The sequence below is a fragment of the Larimichthys crocea genome, chromosome XVIII, assembly GCF_000972845.2.
Source record: "Larimichthys crocea isolate SSNF chromosome XVIII, L_crocea_2.0, whole genome shotgun sequence".
NCBI classification, from domain to species: domain Eukaryota; kingdom Metazoa; phylum Chordata; class Actinopteri; family Sciaenidae; genus Larimichthys; species Larimichthys crocea.
Window position 1 is genome coordinate 20,807,433 of NC_040028.1, and position 13,749 is coordinate 20,821,181.

At 45.7% G+C, this 13,749-nt stretch overlaps 2 protein-coding genes across 3 annotated transcripts in view; both read left to right on the top strand.

The window, feature by feature from the left end:
* cracdla (cracd like a) overlaps positions 1-13,749 on the top strand; it is a 17,419-nt gene continuing 3,670 nt past the window's right edge. Inside the window, exons 1-11 of one of the 2 annotated variants that reach the window (XM_019264047.2) lie at positions 1-20; positions 443-806; positions 1,654-1,717; positions 2,011-2,155; positions 2,245-2,380; positions 2,470-2,628; positions 3,919-4,149; positions 4,230-5,319; positions 5,469-6,415; positions 7,062-7,182; positions 7,259-8,503. In XM_019264047.2, coding sequence (XP_019119592.2) covers positions 1,669-1,717; positions 2,011-2,155; positions 2,245-2,380; positions 2,470-2,628; positions 3,919-4,149; positions 4,230-5,319; positions 5,469-6,415; positions 7,062-7,182; positions 7,259-7,458 — 3,078 coding nt within the window. In that variant the 5' untranslated portion in view covers positions 1-20; positions 443-806; positions 1,654-1,668 and the 3' untranslated portion in view covers positions 7,459-8,503. Of the gene's footprint in view, positions 21-442; positions 807-1,653; positions 1,718-2,010; positions 2,156-2,244; positions 2,381-2,469; positions 2,629-3,918; positions 4,150-4,229; positions 5,320-5,468; positions 6,416-7,061; positions 7,183-7,258; positions 8,504-13,749 lie in introns of those variants that run through there. The other variant, XM_027291287.1, reaches the window with a different exon arrangement.
* The window catches only part of creg2 (cellular repressor of E1A-stimulated genes 2), a 6,062-nt gene continuing 723 nt past the window's right edge, over positions 8,411-13,749 (top strand). Inside the window, exons 1-3 of the mRNA XM_027291308.1 lie at positions 8,411-8,961; positions 12,610-12,779; positions 13,607-13,720. Coding sequence (XP_027147109.1) covers positions 8,527-8,961; positions 12,610-12,779; positions 13,607-13,720 — 719 coding nt within the window. The 5' untranslated portion in view covers positions 8,411-8,526. The remainder of the gene's footprint in view (positions 8,962-12,609; positions 12,780-13,606; positions 13,721-13,749) is intronic.

The following is a 13,749-nucleotide window of genomic DNA, read 5'->3' on the forward strand; positions in this document are numbered from 1 at the left end:
TGGGAGTTGGCTAATTCCTGGTTAGTGTTTATTTTTTGTAATTTTTAACTTTCTAAGACACACACACACACACACACACACACACACACACACACACACATGGCCGCCCCTCTGTGATCGCCCAGCAGGTGTAAATGTGTAAACAGCTCTGTGAGCGCCTGTCCTCTTTCCAACTGGAGCTTTATTTTTTTCCCCTCTACTCTCATTTCTGGGCCTAAAATCAGGTTAGCGTTTTATAAGGAGCTTAGCGCAGAGGGCCACAGTGTGCCACTAATGTAATAGAGTATCTCTCTCTCTCTCTCTCTCTCTCTCTCTCTCATTCTCCTCTGTCCTCTTTTCTCTTTGTGCATTTGCTTTGCCTTTCATGAAGTGTCCTCTCTCTCTCTCTCTCTCTCTCTCTCTCTCTCTCTCTGCTTTCCTCTCCCCTTTCCTCCGTCTGCAGATGTGGACGACACAAGCCTGAGGTTCAAACATTAAGACCGGGACGAGTCGGCTTAGAGAGGAGGACAAAGAGAGGGGGGAAGAGGAGCAGAGGTGCTGCTGTTAGACGCTGGGTAAGTTCACTCATTTCTGCAGCACACAGTGTGTGAATGTGTGTGTGTGTGTGTTTGACAGGTTTCCACAGGGAGAAGTATGTGGACGTCAGGTGAATTTTGTGCCTTTAAGCTGCTGTTGTTGTGGATTATGGTGTTGTGAAATCTTACAAAGGATCTCAATCTCTGCAATGTCAATAATCCACAGGATTATCCCGTGTTTCTGTTTCTGGGGCTGCACGGCTCGGCTCGCCGGATGACAAAACTCTTGAGGTGCGGCCTGATTCACGAGCGGCTTCATTCAGAGCTGTGCTGCTTATAAATCCACAGACAAAAGTGTGCGTGAGGCAAGAGGTTCAAATGTTGTGCAAATCAAACCTGACGGCACATGCAACTTTTTGTTGTCGTTCAGCTCTAGGTTGTGTTGTGTTTGCACTCTGAGAGCAGGCTGGGGCTGATGTAAGAGGTGCAGAGTGGACTTTATCCAGAACCTGGAACATCTTGTCTTATCAGGCACCCATGCTGTGCGCGGTCGTGCTCTGTTGACAGCAGCTCCTTGGCTGCACAGGAGGAGCTGTGTGATTCACAGAAAATGCTGCACCAGCTGCCGGGCAGGGTGCAGAGTAAAGTCTGGACACAAACGGTCCTGATGTTTGTCACTCAGGTGTTGCATTAGTAAAAACCTGCCTGAGAGGCTGCACTGCTTTGTGACAGCGTGATATTCATGCACACCCTTACCGCTGCGGTGTAATAATAGAAGTCCTAACACCTCCTCTGTAACCTACATGGTGTGTTTTTTCTTGATGACGCTGCATTTCATGTGTTTTCTACTGTGTCCTCTTGTAAAAAGCTTCTTGATTGATCAGCACGCCCCACCTAACTACCGAGCTATTATAAAGCATTGTGCCTTCCTTGATCGTGCCAATAAACCTTTGGACCTCGAGTCCAGAGTGACTTCTTCAGGCTATCACACGAGCGCCGCACCTGAGGCTCTGCACATATGCTTCAAGTGCAGAGAAGAGAGAATCACACCACGTTAGACGCCCTCCAGTCTGTGACAACAGCCTCTAAAGATCTTTGTTGCTTCTTTACATCACACACTTTTCTGTCTGCTCCACAGTTCTTCTGTGCAGCGATGGAGTCTTTCTATGGAGATGCAGAAGAAAGCACTGAGGACATTCCAGGTGAGATTATCTGACATGCAGTTTGTTTTAGAGTACAAAAAGGCTAATGAGCTAATAAATGAAGGACTTCGTCAGCATTCCATCCAAACACGTGACTAGCACAACCCGAGGATCATCTCTTGTCAATGATTGATCATAATCTGCAACACGAGTCGACATATGTGTGATTTAAAGATCATCAGAGAGGAGACTGTGAGACCTGCTCGTGTGTGTGTGTGTGTGTGTGTGTGTGTGTGTGTGTGTGTGTGTGAGCTGCTGTGACCTGGATCCGTCTCCATCTCAATCTCTGTCAGGACGTAAAAAGTCCAAGTTCAAGTCTCTGAAAACTCGTCTCTTCGGGAGGAGTAAGAGAGCAGGTGGAGAGGAAGACGCCAAACTCAGTCAGTCAGCCAGTGACATCACAGCAGAGAAGGACCTCGGATCAGAGGAAGACTTGGCGTGAGTGTCTTTTAAAGTTGTGAATGTTTGCTTTACAGCTCTGTTTCTGTTCTGACTTCGAGTCTTTGCGTTCTGTTTTTTCCCCACAGATGCTCCCAGGGGATGATGGGATCACGGGCATTGTCCCATGACAGCATTTTTCTGGCTGATCAGGTCCTGACAGACGCTGATCCAGCCAGAGTCTTATCCCAGGAGAATGTGCACAGCAAGATTAAAGCTCTGCAGGTACAGCCTCTTTTATTCTACGTGTTTTGTTAGGCCTTTTGTAAAAGTAGTTCTTTTCACAACAAAACACTTGTGCTGTGGTTTTACAGACGAAGCTTCAGCTGCAGAAGTTGCATTTCGGGCCACCGCCTATGGTTCTGCCCACCAAACGACCAGAGGATGAAAGCCACTCCGAGGACGACGGACTTCCCCGTAGCCCCACTGAGGTCTCCAGAGGTGACGTCACAACCCAGGGAACCCTCACCAAGGTGATTTATTAACCTGCTCACATGATACACGGTCACACATCTGCCTGTTTGATCGGTTTGGGTTCAGTTTACGAGTACTTCCAAATACCAACGTCACCTGGAGCCCTTTTAGATCAGCAGGGACAGGAAGTGAGGAGGAGGTAGCATCCTCACACACATCTTGCCTATGAATGCTTAGAACGAACTTATTGATATTTTGCAAATCCAAATTTCTTGGGGGTTCAAGATGCAGCACTCAGCCCCAACCAAACTCATTTACTCCATTTTTTTTACTTAAAAAGCAGGTCACAAATATATGTAATATGTAACAGTTACGTAGTAGGGGCGGTCGGTAGCGTAGTGGGTTGAACGGCCGCCCCGTGTGTGGAGGCTATAGTCCTCGCTGCAGCTGGTTGAAATCCCGCATTGGACGGCTAATTTACTGCCTCTCTCTGCTTCCTGTCTATCTTCAGCTGTCCTATTATTAAAGGCATAAAAAGGCCAAAAACAAACAAACAAACAAAAAAAACAGTTACGTAATAAACATTGCATTTGTTGGGGACTATGGGGTGGCTGTGGCTCAGGACGTGGAGCGGGTCGTACACGAGTTAGATGGATACTTTATTGCTCCCCAGGGAAATTCAAGCATCCAGTATCAGCATGAGACACAGTAAACATACAGTAGGCATGCATTAAGATCGACCTATACTTAAACGTGTTCTGCATTTAAATTAAACCCGTGCAAAGAAGTTAAATATGTGCGTAGTACATGTGTACAAGAAATGAAGCCTGTGCTAAGATTTTTACAAATATAAAACATACATATATACATAAGAAACAGACATACAGAGAGATAAAAATGATATAAAGCTAACTGAGGCTGTAGACACTGAGTGAAGATCACAGCATTAGCAGAGGTCGTGCAAATTAGTCCAAAGTGACAATAACAGTGTGCAGCAGTCAGTGCAACAGAGAATCAGACGATCGGCGGTACGATCCCCTCCGGTCTGCATGTCGGAGTGTCCTTGGGTAAGATACTGAACCTCAAGGCTGCGCCATCGGTGTGTTAAACTGAAAAACAGTTGGCACCTTGCATGGCAGCTAATGCCATCGGTGTATGAAAGTGTGTGAATGGGTGGATGAGATATGTAGTGTAAAAGTGGTCAGAAGACTAGAAAGGTGCTATATAAGTGCAATCCATGTGCACCCATGTTAAAGGAAATGAATGTTTGAACGATGAGTTCATGTTCAGGTTATCCTGTAAAGTCAGGAGATGGTCCTTGTTTTTTTATGACTGTCATTTCTTTTCAGACCCGTCCACTCTCACCTGTCCCCAAACCTGCACCTACCAAACCTCTGCCCCTGATTCCCTCCCATCCTTCGCCTCCTTCTCTCTCCTCCAATTCTTCTGTTGTTGAGCTCCCGCTGGACTTCAGCTCTCCAGCTCAGTTCACCCCCTGCCTGGACACCTCTGCTGCACGCCACCGGATGTCTGTCAAGCCGAAAAACCAGAGAGCCAGCACCAAGAGGAGACTCGCTACAGTGAGCGGTCGTACTTATTTTTCACCTTATATGTTGTTGTGTATTGTTTGTTTACTTTATTTCTATCTTTTTGTTCACAGACCGACTCTAAGTCTCTCTCAGATGTCCTGAACAACATCGACCACAATGAGTCTGTGAAAGTAGAAGAGCAGCAGCGTATTACTCAAGAGGAGGTGGCATTAGAAACAGAACAAGTAGAGGCCGCCGCTCCTATTACATCCCAGCACCTTCCTTCAAAATCCCCAGATGTGGAACCAATCACTCCAGAGGCAGCATCCAAATCATCCAGCCTAACTTTTCCCCAACAGGACCAGGCTCTTCCTGGGAGAGTGTCCTCTGTACTTAGAGTTAAGCCCCACAGAGCGGCTGATGTATTGTCCAGTGAGCGGCCACACTCGTCTTATATACCATCAGAACTGCAGGACAAACGAGAGGAGGGGTTTGAGATACAAGTAATGTCCCATGACAAGAGAAAAACTGCTGCTGTGATGACTGAAGTTTCCTCTGCCTTTGGCTCAGGGGTTCATCAGCAGGTTCAAGTGGAGACGGAAAACACAAGAGGAATAAGAAGACCCACCCCGGGATCTGGATCCTTCTATTCCCCCATCACCACTGCCAAAAACCAAGATGGAGAAAGACCCCGATCGGGCAGTTTTGTGGGAGTGCTCGAACAGACTGAAGCCAGGCACAAACTGGAGGATAAACCCTTTGCAAGCTTCAGGGAAAAGCCAGAGCCAAGAGGGCCCTCTGTCGCTGTGGGAAGACTTAGACAAGATGGAGCTCCAGCCAAAAGTTCAGGTCTTCCATGGGACAGGAAGGACAGCCTCACAAAGGTGGAATCAGTGACGCCGTCTAAAAATATAACCACAGATACAGGCGCTGTCAAGGAGGTGGGGAGCAGCCACGAGGTGGAAGAGGCGGCAGAAGCGCAGGAGGTCGAGGAGGACGAAGGGAAGAGGGCGTTTGGTATTAAACTGCGCTCCACGTCTCAATCGATGAAATTTCGTCCCGACGTCTCCTCTAACCTTAACTCAAAGCCCCCGGCGAGTGAGGAGCCATGTGACAAACAGAAAAGACAGGAAACAAATGATAGTGCCAGCTTCACGTGTAAAAAACTGTCAACAAACATCTTTGGTACAACGTCCACCTCTGGAGACCTGCGACAGTCAGGTGAGTCAAATCATCTTACATGCTGTGTTACTTGAGTTTGCTAAAGGGTTAAACATTGCACAGATGATAAGATTTCTACTGATTACATCGGAACTTTGGACTTAAACAGAGCTGCAAAGATTGTCTAACTGAACTGTCTCACTCCTTAGATCCAGCCCCATCTAGCTTCTCCCTTCCAGTCAAGCATAACCCGCCATCGATTTGTCTTCCTCCCGTCATGCCAGCAGAACCCCAAACAACCTCCACGAACCCTAAAGAAGTTGAAGCTTCCCTCACAGCGCCTCAGGAGCCCACACCTGCCGCACAATCGACCCCACCTGAGGTGTCCTGGATGAGCTTGGCGATGGAAAAGACCAGAAGCCTCCAACAGCTTCTTGCTAGAAGATTACCCAGAGATTTTACAGGCGTGCAGACAGTGACTCGACCTCAAGCGCAAGCGCAGACGACAAATCAAGCGGAGACGGTGACTGTAAAAAGTACAACACCAGTAGAGACTGCAAATCAAGCATCCATTGATGTAGTCAAAGCAGAAACAGTGCAAAGTAGAAGTCCAGCACAGACTGTCAAACCGTCGCTTATAGCAATGCAACAGAAGTCAACGGCATCTCCTGTTCAGTCAAACACCTCTAGAGAACCACAGACATCAAAACAAACCAATGAACTCCAGTCACATCCAAATACACCTCAGTCCGCCTCACAGTCTGCGTCCATGCAGACTAACCGATGGACAACCCAGCCTCCCTTGCAGTCTTCTGTACAAACAGAGGCCTCGCCTCAGTTTGCACAAGGGAGTGTCCCACAATCTCTTGCACAATCTTATCTTTCCTCGGGCCAGCAGCAACCACCCTGGAGCAATCGAGGTGTTCCCCCCGCCACCCAGCTCAAGCCCACAACTTCAGTTTCCACCACATCATCAGCTCGAGCTCCTCCTCCAGTTTATGCCTTGGCAAAAGGGGAAAGGGAACCGAGCGTAGTGCAGGAAAAGGACGGTGGATCTCTGTCAGGAAGAGGGGCCGTTTGGGCCGGGTCAGTAAGCGGGAAGGCTGCTTTTTTGGAGAAAAGGGCAGAGTGGACCACTCCACCTGGAAACAAGGGGGTTTGTGGTACTTTTTAGTAACTGTCTTTCATACCGTGTTTGACTGTAAATCTGTTACCGCCTCAGGCTGCTGATATTCTGGATCTTATCGTCAACAAATCCAATGAAAATTAATAACCCAAGAGTGTATAGTCAGTTTCTCAACACCCTGTCCGAGGCACTCTGTTTCTTATAAACATTGGTTCACTGACAGGGCTGAAAAATTCCAGGAATTTTCTAAGTTGGAAACATTTCATGGGAATAAACCAGGAATTTACTAAATTGAAGGCTGGCTCTTTAACAGGGAACTTAACTATATTTCTGATTTGGAATATTTCCAAAAATCCTCAGTTTAACTTCCCATGGAAAATATTCCAGAAAGTTAACAGAAATTTCCCAGACACTTTCCACCCCTTTGCAACCCTAATCCCTGATATTCATGTTTTAAAAAAGGCTCAGTCATTTCTTAAAAGAGCTGGGAACTATATGTTACGTATACGGGGGGTCTATGGTGCAAAGACTACGTCAGGCTCGATTCCATGTTGGTTTGGGTCTTTTCATTGGATTTGTTTACAATTAATGAAATATGAAAATAATTAGACTTGTTCTTTAGTTAACTTAGTGTTTTTTAGACTGAGCCGATGATCTAACTCACAGTTTTCCTCAGGTAGAGGTGAAGAAAGCTCGAACAGAAGCCCAGACATCAGGTGAATCCGCCGCCACAGCCAAAACCACGCCTCTAAGCAAAGACACACAACCAGAAGGAAGACCAGGGCTGAAACCAGCAGGTGTGTTGACACTCATTCAGTCAGACAGTCAGTATCTCCGCGTACAGAAACATGACGCACTGTTTTTTTCTTTCAGAGTCAAGCCCCACCAAGATTCCAGACAGGCCCCGTGAGGACAAATGGCTGCTGAAAAATACGCCATCGTCTTCATTGCCCTCGTCGTCGTCGCCCACGATGCCGTCAGCTTTGCAGTCCATGTCCGACAGCAGCCAGCCGTCCTGGATGGAACTGGCAAAAAGAAAATCAAGGGCCTGGAATGATAAGGCCATGGACTGAAAGGGAAAACACACATATTGTTGTGTCTGTGAGAAAAGTGTTTGTATACTGAATTTTATTTAATTGTAAAGTGTTAATGTTATACTGAGAGGCAGACAGAGAGAATATATAATATATATATTGATGAGTTCATTCTCCAACACAAGCACTTCAAGATAAAAAAGTATTTCTGTATCATGTTTTTGTGATTCAGCGTGTCACTGCTGTTAAATAATAAAATTTCTAACGTTACATTTTTCTGTCATTTGTACGGAGCCTTAAAGTAAGATGGCAATGATCGACTTTTAACTGGAGTTCGCATGCTCTGTCCATGTCTGCGTGGCTTCTCCCACAGGCCGAAGACATGCAGGTTTATTGGTGACTCTGCATTGTTGGAGTTATTCATTGTTAATGTGAGCGTGAATGCTTGTTTGTCTCTCCTGGAGGATCCCGAGGTGTTCCCAGGCTAGATCGGCGACGTCAAAGAGGGCCAGATTTGACAGATGTGAAGATGTGAAGAAACCAAGTCACATCTGGAGTCAGATAACACAGAATAAGCTGTATGGAACACGTTAAAACTTGCATGAATTTGATACAAATCTTCACCTCATGTTCACTGAAAGCAGAAAGTAATATTTTGGGTCACATCTACAGGTACAGCAGCAGTTTACGCCCTCAGAGGTTCACTTTTAGAGCGTTCGAACGCCAAAGCCAAGCCAAATCCTCCAGCCACACAGAATCTGACAATCCTAGCAGGCCATAAATAATATATTAGAAACATGAAGCTTTGGGCTACATGAAATCTGACCGCTGGCCGTGATTGGACCCCCCTGTCTGGGCTATGTAGACCCTCCAGCAGGTTCTGGGTCTGCCTGAAGGCTGCAAACCTTCATTTGTGCCAAGTTCTGAATGAATCTGGACCTTTGAACCGAGTCAGTCAGGGTGGAGATCAGGAGTTTCGTCGGTAGGTGTCGCTGCAGAATCTCCTCGTGTTAGGAAAACAGACACACGTGAGGTTGTAAACAAAAGTGTGTGTGTGTGTGTGTGTGTGTGTGTGTGTGTGTGTGTCCATTGTCCCCGCTCGGTGACATGACGGCCCGTTACTTCCCCCTGGCCCTGTTCGCCTCCGTCCTGTGTCTGTGTCGGAGCTACACCCTCAGGAGCTCCGTGTCCTGGGTCGTCTCCTCCAGCGATGTGGTGGAGGACGCCGACCTGTCGGAGGAGGTCGCCCCGGCGCTGCTGGTGGACGGCGCGGGGCTGTGGAAGCAGGCGTACCCGTCCTCCAACGTCCTCGGAGACAGCGAGGAGAGACCCGGAGGAGAGCTGGTGAAGCCGGAGGACGACAATGTGGCGCAGCTGTCCTCTCGGCTGTTTTCATATCGGCTGGAGAAGGTGAAGACCTCCACCAGCAGCAGCACCTCCAGCAGCGGTCCTCCACCTCACCAGGAGACCGCAAGGACGGCCAGATACATCGCTCACTACAGTGACTGGGGCCACCTGGCCACCATCTCCACTCAAGACAAGGTAACACACCTTTAATATGAAGGAGACTGAAACCACAGAGACCAGCTGCAGGATGGAGAGGTTAGGGCTGCAAAATTCCGGGAAACTTTCCATGGGAATTAACGGGAATGCTGCAAAATTGAAGGTCGGCCCTTTAACAGTGAATTTAAATAGGGATGGGTAAAACATATTTTAGCATCATCTTGACTAAAACAAGCAGATGAATATCTGCTGCCTGCAGGGCATAAACCCAATAATAATAAAATATCCGGACTGATATTGTAATAACATTTTTACCTTACAAACTGATGATGTAATACTCGACAGGTAATGTAATATATATGTTTATTTTATGTTTGGAGAATCTAAGAGTGTTACATACGCATACATGCATGGCTTTTTTTCCTCACTCGGTTTGATGCATTAAATCAGTTTATAACTTATTTACATCTCACATCACTTCACATGTTGGTAACTTATTTAGCATCTCATCATCAATCTACAAATCTGCAATTTATTCACAACATACACCATCAGTTCACATATTAACAATACTTATTTACATCCCATCAATTTACACTATATTATTTGCATGACTTATTTACATCTCACACCATAAATCTAATAATCAATCAAATCAACTGTTTGCTAAACTAAACCAAATATCAGCAGTCTCCAGTCATTACAATTAATTCATCATTAACTTCTCTCCTGCACGCTGCATGGTCAGCTGACCTCTGAACAGTTAGATAACTGAACCATTTCATAACTGACATTTAGTTTCTGTGAGTTAACAATGAGCTGGACATTTTGTTGTGGCAGTACTCACCGTGTGTGTGTGTGTGTGTGTGTGTGTGTGTGTGAGAAAACATAGACCGGAGTTTCATTGATTCAGGTTTTATATCAATAAACAAGCTGAACAGATTCAATAATGAAACTCTGACACAGCGCTCTGGAAACAGACTGACAGAGGCAGATGAGTTATAAAGTCTGATTGCAGTTATGCAAAAAGCAAAAATTATGCAATTAGTCTTTGTTTAGTTTTTAATTAGTCTGCTCAGTAGGAAGCTTCATTGATACGACCACTGAAGCTGATCCTACTGGAACACGTGAGTGACCCTGAAGTGAAATCTAATGCTGACATTTCAGAAGAGGAACGTCTGCAGATTGTCAGCAGCATTAATGAAGCAGTGAGGGAAATTGCTCACTACATTTGGAGCAACAGAGAAGAGTTTGGACTGAATAACGATGGCACACCAAGACCAGAGGCCCAGTCCAACAGGTCAAACTGCTGGAACGTCGTGGCAAACAAGATTAAAACCGACTGAACTGAACTGCAGGAAGGCATCACTGGATGTCCTGATTCCAGCAGCAGACAAAGTGGTGCAGGACATGATCCCAGAAAACCCTGACGAGTGTACCTACGAAACCATGGCCACCTGCATCAACAACGGCCAACATGAAGTGCATTCCCAGCAGCTGGGGCACATCATATCTGAGAACCTTCAACGTGACCTCGGAGCCACGAAGGTAAATCATGTCACGATACTAAATGAGGTAGACAAGTTTATGAAGATGATGCGGAAGTGGCTCAACCAGCAGAGACAGAAACTGACCAAGAAGAACAACAGCGTGGACGGTAGTCTGAAGAAGATTCGGGGAACGCCGGATCTGCCAGAGCTCCCAGAGGACATCATGACACCTGTGGAATCAGCAGCACCTTCCACCCCTGCTGAGTCTACCACACCTGTAGTGTCAACACCACGGTTCACACCTGAGCTAAGACCGCCGTCCAAAAACAATCCATCGCTGATGAAGACGATGATGACTACTCACCCAAGTTTGAGTCTGTAACACCCAGAGGCACTGATAAGCCAGCTCTCAGTGACAGCACCCAACCAACTAAACCATCTGCAAATATGTACTATGTGCTATGTGGTGATGGAGGTGGTACACCAGTGCCTGAAGAACACACAGATTTCAGTGTCTAATGATGAAATGAACAGGATCATTTCAACTCTGACAGACATGCTGTGCACAGGTGCTGTGGACTTCCAGCCAACAGGACACGAGATAAAGATGACAGCCAAGGCCGTGCACAAGGATCTCTGTGCAATCATGGGCGGCAAAGGCGTGGTGGAGCTTGGCAGCCCATGCAGCATATGTGACTAAAAACAGCTGCAAGTCCGCCTTCGTGTTCAACACGTTGGCTCTTGCAACTGTAAGGTCACTGTGTTGGCGTGGTTTTCTCCAAGTGCTTCGTTTTCTCCACTTAAAAAAAAAACATCAGAGTAACATCTTCCCAGCGATGAGTTCAGGGTTCAGTTCTGGACCTTGACCTTGTTTGATCGTTAAAATCAATATTAAATTGAATATGGACAGCAAGAAATGACAGCATAATAAATAACTGGGTCGTTCATTCCACTGCAACACACAGAAAACACTGCTGTGACTTTCTGTCTTCATCAAAGTGCCAATAAAGGAGGGCATTCATATTTTATTTCCACAGCAGATGATTTGAAAGGAGACGATCAATAATGGCACACAGTGAAAACATGTAGGCTGCAGTCTAACATGCAGTCGTATATACTCCTCCTGCCTGGTCTTGGTGAATGAATGTCAAAGTGAAATAAGTCCAGCAGAGACAAACAGACATATATTCACCAACAGATAACTTGTTGTTTTAGGAGCCACATTGGAGACTTTCTTCTGGGCTTCACACATTGTGAGGAGGACCTTCAGACATTTAATGACTGTATGAATATCACTCATCCTACTTTGTATTTGACTGAGCTGTGTTCAGCCTGGACATGACGCAGGTCTCCTGGTCCTACAGGTCCACACAGGGGCCTGAGTGCTCAGCACTGTGGCCCCTGTGGCAGCTCTAAGCTCAGGGTTCAGTTCCAGGCGTGGACCCCGTGTTGCTGTGTCGGCCTGTGTTTACTCCCACTGTGTTGGTTTTCTCCTCTCAGTTTTGAAACAACAGAAAATAGAAATGAATTGATTCAGTGTGTTGTCAATAATCAGGAGCAGTGACACAATCCACAGCAAACACAACAACAGTAGTTACAGAGTACGACCAGCAGGTGTCGCACTGTCAGAGAGAGAAATGTGGATATGTTGGCAGCTCCTCAACAAACAAACAAACAAACAGATCAGATAATTAATGCAATTAAAGTTATTTGAACTGCATCATTATAATAATGCTCTTATTCGTGTTATGTGTGTTAATAAACTTTAGAGGCTAGGAGCGTTTGAAGTGAGTTCAATTAGCACACACATGTCAACTGCTTTTGCTCGTGACACTGTTGGGCGAATTCTTCAAAATCCAAGGTTTGGTTTAAGTTCAGTCAGACCATCATTTGTTTTTCTGAGTCAGATATCTTTGACTAAAAGAAGTAGAGCACAGCAGGTGTAGATCTACACAGTTACAGATGGATTAGATAACCCGGCCTCCACTAAACCCAGCTGAGATGGTTTGATTGGTTTGAGTCGGACAAAGTTTGAAAAGCTTGAGGGGAAATGATGAACCTTTTACATACCCTTTTATTTATTTATTTAGTAATTCTGTTTGGTCATTGTATTTTAGTAAGATTCACACCTGTTTAGACTCTTTTGATTTTGCATCATCACTGATTTTCTTTGGTAATATCCTACTTTGTTGCACAGATCAAAGGTCTCCCCTTTGGGAACATCTTCTCGGTGAGTGATGGACCGCTGGACAACAGCACCGGAGTCATCTATTTTTACGTGACTCCGATGGACAACACTGTGTCAGACCTGACAAATAACCCGTATGCGTCTCTCACGTTCTCAGAGGCTGAGGGAGAATTCTGCAGGTATGTCCCAACTTTTAATGTTACTCCCACCACTCAAAGGTGCCAAGTAAATACTACCCGGCCCCAAGGATTGCTGTTTTGGTGATTTGACTAGAATTGTTTTTAGTAGAGCTTATTTTCTAACATCATATCAAAGAATTCATACAAAATGAGTTGGCACAAAATAAGCTTGGAGCTTTTTGGGCCGTGGAGTAGTCGCCAGCTGAAATGACTGCGAGTTAGCAGGAGGCTCAAAAAAAAAAAGAAAAGCTACCTCTATTGTTGTCAGCTCGGGTTAGGGAGGAGCAGGCCTGCAAAAGCTCCATTGTATCAAGTTTATTTTGGTACCAGTTAGACTGAGAGGCAGCTGCAGCGACAGACTGTCATCATTTCAAATGAACGAAATGAGAGAATATTTGTACAGAAGTCATTTTCATTAAAGTTTTCTTAGTCAAAGTAGAAAAGGTCTGACGTGTTTCTCGATTCGGAAGCAGTGTAGAGTGTCGAATACATGGCACTCCTGGTATTGAATCCAGTGTTGTATCGAAGGATGTTTTAATATATTACTGGTGTTTCCATCTTTAATTGAAATCATCGTTTTACAGACATTACAATGAGCGCTGTTCTTGTCTTTCTATGTGAAATGAAGCCATGCTTTGTTTTCTTCCTCTCCACCATGACGAGTTTCCAGCGGTGTAGATTCAGAGTTTGATGTCATTGTTTTGTAACTGTCAGAAAAAACATGCCAGCACCAATAAATAAAGAATGAAAAAGAAAGTTTGGATTCATACGATGAGTAGGACAGTTTCAGGGGTGACGGTGCTGACATGTGTCTTCTGTGTTTGAAGGCAGATGGTGTACGATCCAGAGGATCCAAGGTGTGCTCGACTCACACTAACAGGCAAGATGGTGGAGGTTGCCCCGGAGGAGCTTGTGTTTGCAAAGGAAGCAATGTTCTCAAGGTAAACCCAGCTAATGGGACAACTGCGGT